Raw genomic sequence first — 18093 nt, 5'->3', positions numbered from 1 at the left:
GCTGTGCATGCCAAATGGTGTATTCATGCCATCTATATTTATGCATGGTCTTTTGCATGCTGCTTTTTCTTGGTAGTGCTTATCTTTTTTTATTTTCCCCAGCTTTAATCATAAGAAGTGAACTAAAATGAATGTCTGGCTTTTCCTCTTGAAAATGCTTTTGCCCTAAGGAATAATGCAGCCTATTGCAAATCCTGCGTTCACAGATGTTGTGTTTCTGCACGAGTGATGTCCAGCCTGCTGTGGATTAAATACATAGAATTTATTAGCTGGAAGCTGGGAAATCATGCATTGAACTGCTGTTCATCTCTACTCACATAGACTGGGCACGGACAAGCAGGCTGTCACCAGCAGAGAGAGTAAGGGTTTTACCATCCATGGTAACAGCTGAAGTGCCCTCCTGAAGGGAAAGAACAGTTAACCAGCTTTTAATTTTCTATGTCCTGTCACTAGTGGAAAGAAAATGCTGCAAGTATAGAAATCTTTCCCACTGAAAGAGCACCTCAAATCTGCTTTGTTTCATGAGGCCTAGCTAAATATTCAGTTGATCTTCCCTGTCCAACACTATTAGCATCAATAAAAACATGCTTCATGGTTCATTGGTCCCATCATAAAGCAGCACCCTGTTGCTGACTCTGTTACCTACCTAACCTAGCAGCCTGCAAGTTGGTTCAGCTCCAGAAATCGCAGGGAGAATCATTGCAGTATTTCAAGCTCCCCTTCTACTTTTCTGATTCCTCATATCTTAAAGTCTTAAAAAGCAGAGACCTGACTGAAATTGCTAATAGGAGTCCATTCACAATGGAATAAACTAGTTATTATCTTGTGAAGCAGAGGAGCCAGGTTCTTCCCAGCCACATGGTCTTGACTGCATAGGCTTCTGTGAGTTGCAGTATAAAAAAATGTCTTTCAACATTGTTGTGTCTTTAATACATATTTGATAGTCCCTGTGAATTTCAATAGAACAGGAACTGATAGAAATATCTGTCTCTTAAGTTAGCCTGACGTGTAAGCAAGAACTATATTTTCTTTGCTTTTATCTTGGGCTGCAAAAGTTTTCTAGAAGCTAGTTGAATGAAAGACATCTGGATCACCTACCACTGTGATCTAGTATAAACAATTCTCAGACTTTTTTATTAGCTTATTCTACTTAATTCCAATTTAACTTCAGTATGAGGACAAAGGCTTCAAGGCAAAACTAATAGGTGATGTTGTTTTATCACTTAGAGATATTCTGATCTATTTGCAGGATATATCATTGGTAGAGTGTATTAAAATCACCAGCAAGGATAGATGCTGGCATCTCTGTCCTCAATATACAAGATAAGGAAAAAGAGGCTGTTTTTATGGTGGCAGTACTTTTTAGTTATTTTTCCTTACTGTTTAAGGCTGAAGAGTGATGCCTGTGGGTGATCTTTTCCACAAGAAAGAAGGTAATCATTACAGCTTTTGTTGCTAGAAGGCTTTACTACTGTTCAGTCTGAACTGAAACAAGAACTCATCAGTTAATGAGTGTGAATTACCACATACCAGCTGCCATATCCAGATATCCGAATCCTTTTTACTTTTCTCAGTTGTTCCTGGTCCATAAGCTATAACCTTTAAAAAAAAATTTATAAAAGGGAAGAAAAGTAACGGATTCATCCCAGTGACCAAAGTGTCCATATTCATCTTTCAACAGCATTAAAAACATTCTATTTTTACAGGAGAATATTCATAGAAGATGACGTTATTTTTACAGACATTAAAATTCACACTATGTTTGGTATTCTTATATTGATTCCTACTGATAAAAAGGGAACTGATCACACCTGCCACTCCTTATGCTTCTCTGCATCCTCGCTTATCTATTCCTTCTGCCTCCTCCTACTCTCAATTTTGCATCTATATGGTTCCTGCTTCTGTTCTTGGAACACGCACTTCCTCCTCATGAACTCTGAGCCCTGTCAAGAGCCTGTTGAAGTAGAAAAGTTTCTTCTGTTAAAGTAAAAAAGCTGAAGACTAGACTTCATCTTTCTCATTATCTGCCCTTTCTGTGTTCTTCCTGACAGTCCTACACTCTGTCACTTTGTTGTCATATATATTGCATTCTTTAGAGTGTGACTCCAAGTAATTAAGGGGAAGAGTATGTTTTGTAAACATCATGCATACAGCACAGATATCAAATGGTGACAGCTTCATTTACACCCAAACGAGACTGTGTTCAACTAAACTGAGAAGTGCAATGTTTTAGCACAGCCCAGGCTCTCTGTGCTGGCCAGTTTTCCTTGTTTCCCCTTTATGTAGATTGAGGGACAGAAAAAAACAGTGTACTTACACACCCATATTAAACTTGGCACAATGAACACTATTTAAACACATATGGAGGCTGAATACACTTTAGCATTGAATCATGTTGGTGCTTCTGATTTGGAAAATATGGGGGGGGGGGGGGGGGAGAAGGGAGAGAGTGGGTAAGGGAATGGAGTAAAGGTGCTGTTTCAATCCCAAAGGAAATGAATGGAAATAAAAGGTTCATGTTGATTCTGTGAGTGGAAATAATTAGCTAGGAAGTCTCTGCCCTAAGCTAATCAAAGCAATGGACAAAGACAAGTACTTCTGAAGGGCACGGCAGACTACGACTGAATTCTGCCAGGATGCTTAACTTTCTCTACTGACTATATATTGTTCTCAGGCCTGGATTCACTTGATCTGAACAGCAGGCACCTATTATCTGTATCTTTAAAAATATAGAAATTAGACCCCCCTACCTCTGTTTCAAAGTTGTCTCCAAACATACTCAAGGATTTCTTCTGTTTTATTTCACCACGATGATCATTTAACCAGCCTGGGAAGGAAAATGGCTTCATAACAGAAGTGGAATTTAGTGGGAAAGGTGTTTCTTTCAGGAGTTCATCTGTAAGCAAGGCAGAGAGATATCAGTGATACTTGCTTCCCCTGACCTTTGAAAACATTTTACTTGAAGGGTTCAATTTACAGATACTATCTAGTCAAAAGTCAGTTGTAACAGTAAGTAGGTAATTATCAGGACTTGTTACTTGAGACCGTAAGATGCATGTGCTATTTGTGTATCTTTATGGAGTGGTTTCTTCAAAGATGTCAGAACTGTGTACTCAAAAGTTGCAATAGAGTAGTTTTGGCCAGCATATTCCTCATTCTCTTTCAGACCAGCTCTTGCACTGGTAAAATATGGTGTGTCATCTCTGAGCCTTTGCTCACATTGCAAGTGGAGTTGGGCCTACAGAACCAGCTTACTCTACATCTCCCACAGAGTTAGTATTGGCTTTTATGTTTCTTCTTCCCTATATGTTTTTAAATACATTGACCATGATGAAGCAATAAGGTTATCACAGTCTAGAATTTAATAAAATGTATTTTTTGTGTTGTTCCTGCAGTTGTAGCTGGATTCAATTTCCAGTAATTCTCCTTCATAAATGATTTGATTTAAAATAGCTGGAGGACTAAATGCATTTCAGTGAGGCTGGCAAAATTCAAAATTTGTACTGCATGTTGCTACTATATGAAATGAGTTTTAGTTATTTACCAGCTCACAGTGAAGTGCAGAGACAGTGCAATTGCCTTGGTGGTCTTAATTAATTTATTCTGAGATGCCATGTGGGAACACCCATAGAGTAATTTCAAGTAGTAATGCCAACTAGATTCCAGAAAAACTCACTAGATTTTCTCCTGAATGTATTGAGGTTATAAACTCACAGCCAAATCTTAGCCTTGATACTAGTAAGAGAACCAGTCCTTTTTAAGTATTAGTGCATTCATTGTGCAATATTCTTTTGGTTCTGCTCTAAAGATGTATTTCACTGCAGTGGTTTGAATGTATGTCAGTTTTTCTCTGAAGACCATTTTGTATTCAGTCTTTGAACAATATGTGGGAAGGTCAGTGCATCCATTCCACGAGAATAGCAGTGTACTGAAGATGTTATTGCTGTTTATAGGATCATAGTAAGTACCGAGTACACCCATCTCTGGATAATCTGTGTGGAAAGCTAACACTTTTGTTGTAGGAAACAGTTTCGGCCATTCAAATTTCTTCTCCATTATATTGGGAGGTTGGACCAGATGACCCACTGTGGTTCCATCCAGACTCACTCTAAAATGCAGTGTTAAGGTAATTGGTGATTTATTTTCCACATTGCAATATGTCTGGTTGTCTTGGGGTTTTTTCCTCCTTAATTTCCATGGGGTCATCAAACATACTCTGGAGTTAATCAGGAACACTTACACACCTTGCACTTAAATTATGAATGTGGTTAACTGAACCGGCACTGGAAAATTGTGGGGGTTTTTTAAGGAAAAAATACAAAATAAAGGTTGAAATATTATATATATTCACACACAGTAGAGGAGGAAAAGAAAATTTATCAGAAATCTTATCAGAAGGTTCTCAATGCAATTAGTATTCCAAAAGATTTTAAAATTTTTGTTCTGTTAATAGAAGAAATCTTTACCAGTTGGGTTTGTTGTTTGGTTGGTTCTGTTATCAGAATAAAAGTCGTCACTCTTGAATTTAGAAAAGTTTCTTGTAGTTTTGGTGTACAAGACAGTTCCCATTGGTAACTGTCTGACAGGGCTTTCTACTGAATGCATGTCCTAGTTGAGGTAGGTATGGGGGATTTTATTAGATTCTTTCTTTTTCTTTTGACAAATACTGAGATGTTATGGGCATCCTGCTTAAATCAGGGCAGGGGGTGGGACATGTCGTCTCCACAGGTCAAGAATTCCAGCATCAAGCTAACAAGTAAGTTGAGACTTCACAAGTTGGATGACAAAAAGATGAGTCTCAAGGAATTGCGCTGTGGTATTTTAGGCAAGCAGGACTCTGAATGCTCCCTGTGAGTTGCAAGGAATTTGGGGTACAAAAGAGCCAAAGTAGTTGTTTGTGTTGTGACCATGAAGCAACACAAATCTAACAATGAGAAGTAACTATAAACGTCTGAGTTTGTAGCTTAACTTCCACTTATTCTCCACAAACATAGTGTTGCTGGTTTTTCTCTTTCTACTGGTCTCTGATTCCAGCTGGCCTGATCAGCAGGGACAACACCACACAGTGGCCTACTACTTGGCCACTACAGTGGCCACTACTTGGAGCCAGTGTAGAGTGTAATACATCCTGCAATTACTATGGTGCACTGTCCTGTCTTGCTTGTGATATACAGGCAATTTCTAACAGTTTCATTTACTTTCAAGTAAAGATGGACTTTTGTTTATTTAGACTTTAAGTTCCTCAATGCAAATGCTGTTTTTTTGACACTTGTCTTGTCAGACCCTGGCCTATGACAGGGTTTTGTCCTAATAGTACTTTTGATATTAATGACACTTTCCCCAGTCCAACGGCCTTTGAAAACTGTGTCTGCATGAAATTAACCTTTAGTGTGATCCAGTGTGATGATTTGATTACCTGTTACTGCAGAACAAGTAAGAGAGTGTTGTGGTGAGGAGGTATGTGACATGTGTAACATTATCTTGACTACTTGACTGAGTCCCTATGTAACCCTTGCATGATGCTAAAAGCTGCAGGTGTCCTAGGGCTTGTGAACTTGAGCTAAAAAGCTACAAAGAAGAGAATTCAGTTCTTTGTAGTCTCACACACATCAGAGTTGAAGCCTGGAGCTTCCAAAGGAACTGAGTGTTTCCCATAAGGCTAATGGCTTATATTTAGATATTGTTGCATATATTTCTGCTTAGCCTCTACATTAGCTTTCAGCAGTATCTCAGGAAGTGTAAGTCTCTTTCTAGCATTCTGTTCTAGCAATGCTGTGAGACAAGGAGACAACATGGTTAATGATGGTAAAAGTAAAAATACACTAGCAAAATGCAAGAAGACAGCAATTCTAAACTAATCAGCTGAAAGTCTTGTGTATGTTTTGCCAAGTAAGTGGGAGATCAAATTTAACATTTTCTTACATGTTCTGGATATCCACTTAAATAGTTCGATACTAAAGTCCATTTTTGTAGATCATTACTATTAAAAATTCATATCACAGCGATGTGTTCTTTGAGGTTTATAGCTCTTTTCAGTTTTAAATTAGAATGTGATGATATCATGTTAAGCTGAAAAATACATCATGTTTATGAAATGAGTTTGTAAATATTTAAAAAAGGAAATTCCAGGTTTTAGTGGAAGTTGCTTTCAGTTAACAATAGAGAATGTACTGAGACTGAGAATATTAAAATGGACAAGAAAGAAGAGAACTGCTTGCAAGAAAACAGTAAGTGAATGTACAGGTAGTTACAGCTTCAACAGAGACCATCTAAGGAAGAGTTTGGAACTTGCTGGGAGTGCTGTACTTCTGATAGCAATAGAGAGGGCGGGTAAAAGAGGACTGACATTGACCTACCACGTGTAAATGGCTGTATTTGCTTACCCCAAACTCATATGTTACATGGAAGGTCCTCCTCCCCTACCCCTGTGATGTGTGTAAGCTTTCTAATAGAAAAATCAGACCAGCTCATTCTTGGAATGCTTCTTGAGCCCTACTATTCCCAAGCTCTTCCATAGCTCTCTTGCAAACCTTGTTTCCTCAGGATTTGTGCAAAGGACAAGAGCAATAAAGCACATGAAATATATTGAAATAAGGTCAACTGTCAAAGTTATTACATTGGCTTTATGAAAACCTTTACTTCTAGACATCCTTTACTTCTAGACAGCATATTCTAGTTGGAACAATCTTCAAATCTCTAAATCAATTTATATATTCTTAAGGTACTGTGCTGCCTCAGGAACAATCTGTCCCTGCGTGCTGTGGCCCCTACTCTATGCAAGGCTGAGACAGTCCCTTACAAATGGTGTCTCCTTCTGTAAAAGCAGAAGATATCCTTAAGCAATCTGAAGCGGTCGAACCCTCTTTTGTTTTCAGAGTGGCCCACACTAGGGTAACCCTAAAGAGCTCATGAGTTGTATTAACATATTTCTGTACACTTTCCAATTATAATTTCCATCTCCTAAACAGTATATCATAATGAATAGTTCTAATGTGTGAGTTTTGCAGAATTTCATATTTAATTGCCAGCAATAATACATACCCTGGGATGTTTTTCCCATATGTACCTACTTAATTTCTATGAAAAAAAAATCTACTTTATCCTCCATATTAGCAGAAATGCCAATGAGACTAGTAGGACTTTAATACCTCTGCAAATAAAACCTGTGAAATAAGGGATGTAATTTCAGACAACTGGGTTTGAAAAAACCATGTAAAAATCCAGAGTGAAAGACCTGACAGTGACTGATTACTTTGGGGGTCATTGGTTCATTTCACTGTTGTTGAGTATAGATGAGAAACATTTAGCTGAAAATACAGCACTCACTTGGTGTAATTATACATTTGCCTGTGTAACTGTATTTGTTTTTGTAGCATGCCCTGAGAATTGGCATGACTGCTAATTTATGACTTGTCCCTGTAATTATTTCTAGGCACATTCTTCTTCGTGTCATTAAATCTATGCTGGAAATTGAACAACAATTTTTTTCTCCTAATTGAAACAAAGAAGTTTGATGAGGAAAGCCTTGAAAAATATTTTTGTAATAAAGAAATATAGCCTTTTCAAAAGGCAATTTCATCAGCCATAAGGAAGGAAATAAATTAGAACAAAAAATTTGCAATATTTAAGCCATAATTCTGTTTACAGGTTCTTCATGATCTAGCTGGGTTGTTGATAAATTGTACTGAGAAATACTGACACTTTTTCCAGTCCTAAAATCAGAAGTCTTAATTTTGTTTCTGAATCTGCCTTTCATAACTGTGGACATTTCATTAATCCTCTTTGAGGGTAACTTCAGTTTCCATAGAGGAGGAATAGGATATTTCATTATAACAAGTGTTGAGGCCTCACTGCATTTGTGAGACAAGGATTTGTACGTGCATGAGCTATTACTACTAAATAGCCTTAGAAACGCTGGTGAGAATGTCAGACTGACCCCATTAGTGAGTTTTTTGTTTCATGTGTTGCCATCTGGGGAGCATTTAAGAGGGTAGAGGAAGAAAGAATCTACCTTATTAGAGAAGGCATACCTACTGAGTTTTAGAGCTCTTAATTTTATTTTTCTTCACAGAAGTCTGAATAGAAATGAAATCAACTTTATAAGGTATTTCTTCCTATTTTCTTGATAGGTTTGTTACATTATGCACTAAAGCTGCAGAGTGGATTGGTTCACATGCTGAAGCAATAGGAGAGTTCCCAGAGACTAGAGCTGATGATCTGCCTCTCTTTGAGGGGGCTCAGCTGAAATTATTGTGGGAGGAGTAGACTTCTTATGGGAGACTTTCTTCCATGTTTGTTTTGTGAATGTTGTCTTTAATAGTTCTGAGCTCTGGGACCCTAACAAACTTCTTGGAGCATTCCTGGCTCCAGAGTATGAGCAGCCTACAGTCCTGGGTTTTGGGCGATACATTGTAGTTTGGGATTAAAGAGTTTAGTCCAAGTTTTCATGTGGAAAACTATAGCAGTCATACTCCAGATATTGTAATCCTATTTTCTTTGAGTATTAAATACTGCTGACTTAGATTGGTCTGTCTGAACAGTTCTCTACACTCACTAGGGACTGGTGTGGAGTGAAGAGTTGTTAACTGTGAGGGGAAGGAAAATGGATGAAGCCAGTGAGAGGTTGTGTGTTTATAAGCATTGGAGGGTTATTGTAGATGATTCTATTCCCTTTTCCCACCTACAATACCCTTAGCGGTTTAGGTGGGCTTCAAAAGAGATATAAACCTGACTTAGAAGTTACTTAAAGGATATAGGCATGACAAGATAAAGATGAATAGTATATGTATGTGGGCGTCTTTGCCAGAAGACAGCAATGAGGATAAAATATAAGAAAAAAAAGAGAAGATTCAAATTGTTGATACAAGTTACAGAGATGGTGATTTGGAGAATTGTACACTTATGATGGGTCTAGACAGTTTAAAGTGATTGGCTCTCTTCATCTGTTTGAATACTGTCCTGTCCTGCAGACCTCCTGGTGGCTGTGTGCAAAATAAATTCCCTAGAAGAATAGTCCTTAATATATAAAAGCTTATATGCTGTTTCTTTTAATATAAGTACTTAGAGCAGAAACAAGTAACATATTATAGAAAAGGAGTGATCTATCTAAGTATTTTGGAACTCCTCAAAAGATGAAAGAAGAGAAAATCAAATAGCTAACTTTCTAAGCAGAAATATAGCAAATAAAACTTATTTCCAAAATTACCATTCTTATTTAACAAAAACTCCCACAGCAACAGTATCTTTAGAATGATTTCAATGTACTTAAAACAGAAAGGTACAAATATTTGTACTTTAGTGACTTTAAGTTCAAAAGCATACCCCTGTATGTGCTCTAGTGTAAATGAAGAGAGAATTTCTTTTCCATATTTTTAGTTTTCTGAGGTATTAATATTTTCCCACTAGCCAGCTAAGTGAAAATAAGAAAAAGTTGAAGAATAAAGATTTCCTTGATTTTATACACTAGTGAAATAAGACCAAAGACGAAATCCTGTCTATAGAGGTTGGACTGGATTAGCTACAGAGGATGAGAATACAGAAGATGATTTTTATAGTGCTGAGCTCACCCTTATAACTGGCTTAATAGCTCTACTGAAACCAAAAAACATTTACAGATCATGCCCTAGATTGTATGGTATCCCTGCTCCACTGGCTGAAGAAAGCACACAATTTTTCATATTCATTCAGTTCCTTAGGCTTTATCTGCTCTGAATCATGAGCATAAAGCTACATTGTGTTCTAACAGTACAGACTAGATCCTAAATCCACATTGCAAATCACCCTTGGGTGCACTGAGAATCAATGAAGTGTTGCTAGTGAAGTCCCTACAGGACTGGGATTTTTTGGTATTACAGATATATATATATATGTATATAAAAACCTGACATTTTACCTATACCATCAGTGTTCATAAAGTTCATTTTTAAACAAGCCTAACTTGAGAAAATTTTTTTGCACATTTCCCCCCCATCAAGTTTCATTTAAAAGAAGCCAGGATTATTTCTGTGTGTGTGGCAGGATAAGCTTTTGAGCTTCTGGTTACTTTTGCAAAGAATATCCAGCCATCAGTGTTTATTAGAACTGAGGTTTCTCTGCCTGAACTGTCTCTTTTTCTCTTGACTAGAAAATTGGGATGAAATAGAAACACTTGAGAAAATCTTGCTTTCAGTTTGATTCAACTGAAAGTAGCAAGATTTGAGAAATGTGATTCCTTACGCCAAAAACTATGTAAAGTAAACCAAACCAATCCATCTTTAGTGTTCCACGTATAGACTATAGCCTAAACACATTCACTGTTATTGATAAAAGGTGGTGAGTGCTCTCAAATTTTATTTCTAAACATGGAAACAAAAGAGGCACAAAACAGTTCCAGGGAAGGTGCCTCAAGTAAGGATTGTAATGCATGTTTCTGATTGTATTTTACCTGATGGTACTTGAGTCCCTCTTCTGCTGTCTTTTCATATATGCTGACTACCCTGCTTTCAGAAGGACTTTCCCCACTCTTGGCTAAGCCAGAAATCATAAATAAATCAAGAAAAAGTCTGGACTTAGCTTTGGAGGTTTTTATGTGTTTTTTTTTTTTTTAAAAAGCAATTGGAGCTTGATTGATTCCATTTATAGTTTTCCTCTAGAGTAAGCTGCAATCAAGGATTTCTTTCAAGGTGGTTTTTTTTCCCAATTTTATTTCATTTCTCTCCAAGAAGGTGAGGCACTAGTTCAGGCTTACACAGAGAGGAACGTTGAGCACTTCAGCTAGTGCTTTTAAACTGAGGGGATTCTGGGTTTTCAGAAGAGAAACTGAAAGAAAACCTGAATCCCAGTCCTCTGCATAGCTAGTTCAAATAATGTTAAAATGTGTCTTGAGTGAAACATCATGAAAAACTATTGATAGCTTGTCATATGCTGCAAGTATCATGACGGTTGCTGAAATCCACTTCCTGGGGAGAGGTAGGTAGAGGGAAGAGAAAGCTGCATAAATTCATAGCGTTATTTCTCTGTTGGGAGTACTGCCAGAGTGAACATATTACCAGCTTACTTGTATCTCAGTCTGACTTTGATTTATTTATTGATTGATTTATTTACTTTAAACATAAATCTCACTGAGTTACAGGAGCTACATGCTAAAATATCTGTAACTAAAAATGTGGGGTATTTTCCTTATGCATAATATATGACTGAGATGTTGAGCTGCTTACTGTCCATGAGACCTGAAAATTGCAAAAAGGGAGCTGTTACCCCAGCCAAAAGCCTGCCAAGTAACTTTGCTGACTGCCTTTTTCTTACAGCAAGAATTAAGACAAGAGAATTTAAAATATTTGTTTTCTTGACATAGCAGCTAATCCAAGGGGAGAATCCATTCCTCTGAGAGTGATGTACTGAGCTGTGAACAAAATAACTATATTTTCTTGCCTTTTCTTTTGTCTTGAAAAAATTTCTCTTCAAATTTCTCTTCAGTTCATTGAAATCTCTCAGGCTTTTTTTGCATTTTTACAGGTTTTGAATAATTTAAAAGGAAAGAGCATCTTTACTGGGTTTATCAGTATCAATTTTTCAGAATTCTATATTTTAAAAAAGGTTTCAAGATGTAACATAGCTTCTGATTGATTGTCACAGGTTTTTTTTCAGCTCTAATCATCTCCCAAAAAATTAACAATATAAATCTCTAAAGTTATTTTGTTTATGCATTGATATAATTAATTTGCTAGTGACATAAAATCTTTGCCTGGTGAGGGATGCTTATTGGATATCACTGTATTGAACACGGATAGCATGTGTGATATTATATTTTTTTTATTACAGCAGCATCTAGAGGATTAATCTGAAATTATATTTCCTCTGCTAAACACTGTATGAACACACAGTGATAGACAGTACCTGCCCTACTGAACCCACCCACCCCCCTGTGCAAAAAACTCCAAACAAACCACCAACACCTGAAGAGAGGTGACATGCTCAAATTAAAAGAAACACATTTTGGTAGTGCATAAAAGTAGCATCTTGGAGACAATAACATTTCATTTATAAGAAATATGGAGCCTTTTTCTGAGAAGTACATTCACTATTCAGTCAAAGAACCAATGCCAAAAGCTGGTTCAGCTGCAGCTTTTCAGGAAGGGTTTCTGACTGGCTTAGCATTTCCTAATTGCAAGGGCTTTAAGGTTCCTATCCCATCCAGAGGACTCTTCTGTGAACTTTTCATTTTGGTGACAATGGTTTAGTTAATTACTTTTAAGAACGGTAATGTTCATGCAAAAACCAGCTTTTCCCCATTTTAGGTTTTGAGTAAGAGCTTAGGTCCATTATTGATTGAGATGGCAGGCAGTAACTATCAAGAAATGGGATAGATGGGGAAATACTGTTTCACTGGAACTTTTGTCTCTATTAGAGTAATTCTTAAGAATCGTCTTACTTAAAATATTCAGGAAATAATGTGGAGACCATGGATAGCTGGTTCCAAAAACTTCTCAGAGAGGGAAAATGAATTTTATCATTATCTTGTAACAAGAGCTATGGAATTTAAATTATGGGTGTGACTGGAGGATGACATACAAGCTACTCATGTAGTTTTAAGAGTAGCATAACTGGGTGTTACAGCTGTGCATGTGTGCATATTCAGTGGGCCTAAATCATAAATTTCTTAGTTGGTGCAGGATGTCCCTCAGTCATTTGTCTGCATAGATGAGGCAGTAGAGAGATTTGAGGGAACAAACCTAGGTGAGCAATGGTATTGACTGAACAGGTTAGCATTTGGCAAACTGGTGTAGGAACTCCCCAGGTGGGAACCTCAGGCTCTCCTGGACATCCTCCAGGCAGCTCCTGCTGTTCTTATGCTGATTTTCCATGTGTCAGCTAAGAACCTGGCAATGTAATGGAGACTTTCCAGGTAGTTCTTGCAGCAGAGCTGACCAGGTTGCACCTAATTAAAACACTTGCAAATAGTCCATAGAAACTGTTCCTGCAGGTACAGAAGGTTGCATAGTTTTTAGTACATAGAGAAGACACGAGGGTAGTATTTTGCGCATAATTTTTTAATCAATAGCAATGGATCATGCACGTGCTGTGGACCTACAGGATTGCAAGATTTCAGCAAAATAAGTTTCCCACTGAAGGTGCTGTTGCAGTATCCTTGCAATAGAGACCTTGGTTGCCAGGCAAAAAGCAACCATCATGTTTGAGAGATCCAATTCCTAAATCCAAAACTAACAGATTGGCTTTCTTGAACAGTCACTCTCTCTGTTCTATGTCTGTGTCCAACAGAATTGAGTGGAGTTACAACTAGAGCATCTGCTCCAGTGTGGAAATTGCAATCACTATCCACAAAGGCAAAATAAAAAACTGGGGACAGCACAGAAATCAAATGTTAAACAGATCAAACACTACAGGAACTACAAGCATTTGTCTTTCTATAGGTGTTCCAAGAGTAGGTTACAATGTATAGTTATAGGTAAAGTACAAGTAGGTGTAGAGTTTATAGACTCAACTCACAAAAATATCACTATGCATAGTCAGAAATGAAATTTGGTTAGCATAAGACTAGAAAGTCATGCAAGGATAGAGATACTAAGATTTCACACTGTATAGTTACCTGATAGGTTGTTATGATGGCAAGATGCTGTAGATAATCATGTAGATGGTTGTTTTTTGTGGTTGGGATAATGAAAGGAATTACTTCCCAAAGTAACTTTAATTTACACAATCCGAAAGAAAAACAGAAACTGAATCATTTTATGTAGTGAGAAACATTGCTGTTCAATTGGCAATTGTTCAAATTCTGAAATTAATTTGCATTACCTGGATTTGGTTTTCCAGTTTGATATTGCCTTGAATTGAAAAACCTGGAATAATGAACATTTAAACACAAGTAAAAAGGTCATGCTCTATAGGTTAACAAAGACTAGGAAGTAACACTGGCCATCAGGTTTTGTGCTGAGAATACATGTGCCAGATCCTCAGCTACTATACATCTGTGCAACAGGACTATACCTATTTTATTGACACAGGGGTTGTCTGAAAGTCCTACAAAATTCATGTCACTAAAAAATTCTCTTGTTCACCTTTAGCAACCATTGAACAAATTGATTAATCAATGACATTCACACATTTCCTGGAAAGGAGCTCTCTACCAAATTTGTCACACTCTTCATTATTCACAAACAAGGTTAAAGCAAGAGAGAAAGAAGCCCTAAGGCAATTTAGTGTTTTATCTAGTTAATGTAGCATCAATCAGTGTTAATTTTTCATTCAGTCTTTTTTTTTTTTGCACTTGGGAACAATGTGCTTTTAGTGGTTCAAAAAAGTAAGTTCCAGATAGAAAAAAGAAATATTTTTCTTTTTTTTTTAAATCTAATTTGATGAGTTTGGGACACACAAGATATGATTAAAAGTCTGTAGAACAGCACTTATGTTTTAACAAGTCTATGTAAAATGCAGCGTAAATGGAAAACTAACTATGTAAGTCACAGACTGATGAAGATCTGCAAGACAATTTTAACCGTTTTTGTTTTTTTTTTTTTTAATTTACAAAGAAAAAAGCTTACTCTTTAATTATTGGTATAAGTTGAGTGCCGAGATCTTCACAGTGAAACCATTTTTCAAAGAGGACATTAGTGGTCTCTCCAACATAGTATCTGCCAAAGTAAAGACATTAGTCAATCCTTTTATTAACTTGCTGATTAGGCAGTTTCAGTCTTTTGAAGAAAATAGCTACTTGATGTTATGGAAGAGTGTGTTGTTCTCATGCCCAGTGTACTTTATTCTGTAGAATGGTCATTTAGGGAAGCTTTCTGTTTCCCTGGTTAGGTGGCTTGGTGGGTGAGGTGCTCAGACTTCTGTGGAGTGCCTTGTAGTTCTGTTGAGCAACCAGAGGTCAAGTCACTGAATTCCTTCAGCAAGCTTTCCAGACTGAATCCTGGAAATGATTGGTGCCATAATCTCTTGGGACCAGTAACTTTCACCTTGTTATGACAAAAATAACTGGCCACAAATACCATTTCCAGTAATTGCTTCCATGCAGCTATGAGATATAAATGCTCATAATTGAGTAAGCTCACTTAATGCTTATGCATGGGCTGGTAAGAATACAAGGTGGCTTATGGACTTATTTGTGAAAAATAGATGGTTTTCAGCTGCATAGATTTGGGTAGTATTTAGTTTACCTCTCTGAAGAGGAACTTAGTGTTTCGCTTGCATTTTTTTATGTCTTAACAAATAAAATGTGGTGAGATCAACAGGTCATCAGATATAATCTATGGAATGCCAGATAGAGAATTTATACTCAAATTTTAAAAAGACTGCATGGGCTGGCAAGGAGTGATGGGCTTTAGTACTGCCACTTGTATTGTGGCTGGTTTTAAAGAGGTCCTGTGTGTATTTTTGGGTTAATGTTACTGGAATGAGTTTCAGAAGAGGGAAAAACTGCTTATGGAATTATGCTCCGTATATTTGTATGTTCCTGTCTGTCCTGTGTATCTATATACATATTGTCCAGAAATACTTAAAGAGCTCCCCAGCTCCTCATGTTTTGCAAGAACAGGGTACACTGAAGAGAGTAACATTATGTATGCCTTCAATTGGAAAAAACCCCTGTGCTATGACCACAAAATTTTAACGCAGATAATTTGCAGAGAAAGGAGATGCTACAAATGTCTTTTTTGATAAAAAGTATCCAACAACAGGAGTAACATCAAACTTAGTTGTTGTGGGGTGTTTTTTGGTTTTTTTTATGATTTGTTTGCTGTAGGATTAAGATTAGCTAGATCATTTTTCTTATAGTACAAGGCATGTAATCATTACTTAGGCTTAAACACTGGGACAGGCTACTTATTCTTCACTTGTACAGTAATCAGCATGCTGTGGGCTCTGATTTATGACTAAGTCTTGTAGACATGAAAATAATGGAACAGTAACGTAATATTAGACTTGAATCAGCATACTTCAAAGTTCATTATGAATTTCTCTTGTTCAGTCTTTGCTGCTGGTGGCTGGCAGTGAAAAAAGTTTGAGGAGATGAGAAGTTCTGGTTGTAAATTCCCATCTCTCCCAGGAACACACAGTGGCAATGCAGGTTCAAAAGCAAGACGAGATTGTTTACTTCCAAAACTTCAGGTGTCTTTTTTTTTCCATCATATCAGTGTGAAAACACAGGCACCAGAAACCTCTAAGCCATTCTTTTTTCAGGCACCTCATTGACAATTTCGGTTGAGAATGTGCTTTGTTAGTTTCCACTTGCAAAGCATATGGTAGCTTTTAGTTTGTCTCCACAGAGCGTGCCTATATTGGAGTACAAATCTCTAGAATGGCCTAAAATCCCTAAAACGTTGTTCAGGATTTCTCTAACTCATACCATTCACAGACTCATGTACATGGTAGGTTATTTTAGTTAAAGTTACTTAAAGCTACTTATGTTCTCTTATTTCATTAATAATAAACACTGTTATCTGAATTACTGGCCAATAGTTTCCAGCTCAAAATATATTTTTAATAATGTAAATTCTCACAATCCACAGACCTGCAATGAAAGGCAAAAAGGGACAACTGCATAGATAATATTTTAAATGAACTGCACTTGTCTTTAGCTTGTAATGCAACAGGTTGGGGTTTTTTAAATGGTCTCTTCCTTAGTTTCTTACTTCTTTCTGTAGGCTTTTTTTTTTAATGAAAAGGTGTGACTTTCTAGCTCTGCATATTTGCAGTCTTCCTGCTGTGACACTACCCATACAACAATCAAAACTGTAGGTGAAAGTACAGAAACAGTAAATTGCAGATACCACTGCAGCTTTAAATCTTTCAAATTACATGAACAGATGTAAACTCTGGTCAGTCATATCTAGTTAATAATGAAACATCTTTTCTAGATTGGCTAATGCTACTGCTGTGACCTGCCTTCTCAGACTTGTGAATTCTGTACCACCACAAGACAAATCTTAATCCTGCTCCCACTAGAATACAAAAAGTAAACCGCTCACTTACATGAAGATGATGTTCTCATAAGGCAATGAAAGCTAGGCAGAGGTGTACAATGTAGAGTGTCAATTTTCTAGTGTTAAGAAAATTGACTTTTGTTTCCAGCTTCCCACACACTTGCCAAGAATGCTGCTCTTCATCTTTTTGCTTTCAGTGCTTACAAAGTAATTAATATTCTGCTTGCCAGAATTAAGAAAAAAAATATTGATTTTAAGTTGTAAGAGTGCTCTTGAGATTTTCTTTTTAAAGTTAAGGTGATAGCAGTAGGCAGTGCATAAATAGTTAGTTATAACTAGAACATGCAATTAAGATATTTCAACATGTTCTTTGTTTAACTAAATCGAATGCTAAATCAAATCTCGGTTTATGTGTGTATAAATAAATAGGTGTGTGTATAGAATTAGTACAAAATTGCCAGGGTGAATCTGATAAATTATCAGGAAAGTAAAAACCAGTATTTTATTGACATGAGAAATTAGTTCATATTACGAATCCTAGGATATTAGTCAATAGTTTATACTTCACCTTAGGCCATCAATTTCTGTTTTTAGTCTTTCCCTTTCAATCACAAGACCCACAGTGTTTGTATATCTCTGAGGAGAATGAGGGATCCTGGCAGGCAGGAGGAACATCTGTTCAAAGAAATGGGAAAGAATCAGTGCAGGCAGTCTTTGTTTTTCACATCATCCTTCCCCTGCCCTGCAATCTTCAAAATCCTCATCTCCCTGATCCACTTCTCCCCTACTCTTTGTGGATCTTGTGTTGCTCCTTTGCAGCTTCACCCACTTGGGTACCCAAGCTTTACAGACACTCTTGCTTTCTCTGTGAACAATGAGACAGTGACTGGCTTTATGACAGTCAGGTTCTCTCCTCTTATTTGATCATCACTGCTGAACACAATTGAAATTAAAATCTAACTAGTTACTTATCTGGAATTTATAAATTTAGTGGAACTCCTGACTTGCTGGAATGGAAATGAAAAGCAAATTTTTTGTCAGCTCAAGAAAATGTCTAAACTGATAAGACACATGTATCCTTTCTCAACACAGTGAGCACCTGTGATTGCATGATGAGGAGTGTTATTCTCTCCAGAAATAATTAAACATGAGAGACTATTTATTCATACAAGTG

At 37.0% G+C, this 18093-nt stretch overlaps 1 protein-coding gene across 1 annotated transcript in view; it reads right to left on the bottom strand.

The window, feature by feature from the left end:
* The window catches only part of HAAO (3-hydroxyanthranilate 3,4-dioxygenase), a 33784-nt gene that overhangs the window by 2081 nt on the left and 13610 nt on the right, over positions 1-18093 (bottom strand). Inside the window, exons 4-9 of the mRNA XM_071577538.1 lie at positions 17488-17594; positions 14538-14627; positions 13792-13835; positions 2751-2896; positions 1531-1599; positions 318-400 (exon numbers count right to left, since the gene is read on the bottom strand). Coding sequence (XP_071433639.1) covers positions 318-400; positions 1531-1599; positions 2751-2896; positions 13792-13835; positions 14538-14627; positions 17488-17594 — 539 coding nt within the window. The remainder of the gene's footprint in view (positions 1-317; positions 401-1530; positions 1600-2750; positions 2897-13791; positions 13836-14537; positions 14628-17487; positions 17595-18093) is intronic.

The sequence above is a fragment of the Pithys albifrons genome, chromosome 2, assembly GCF_047495875.1.
Source record: "Pithys albifrons albifrons isolate INPA30051 chromosome 2, PitAlb_v1, whole genome shotgun sequence".
Lineage (NCBI taxonomy): Eukaryota > Metazoa > Chordata > Aves > Passeriformes > Thamnophilidae > Pithys > Pithys albifrons.
Note: the sequence above shows the minus strand (reverse complement) of the source record. Positions and strands in the feature narration are given on the sequence as shown.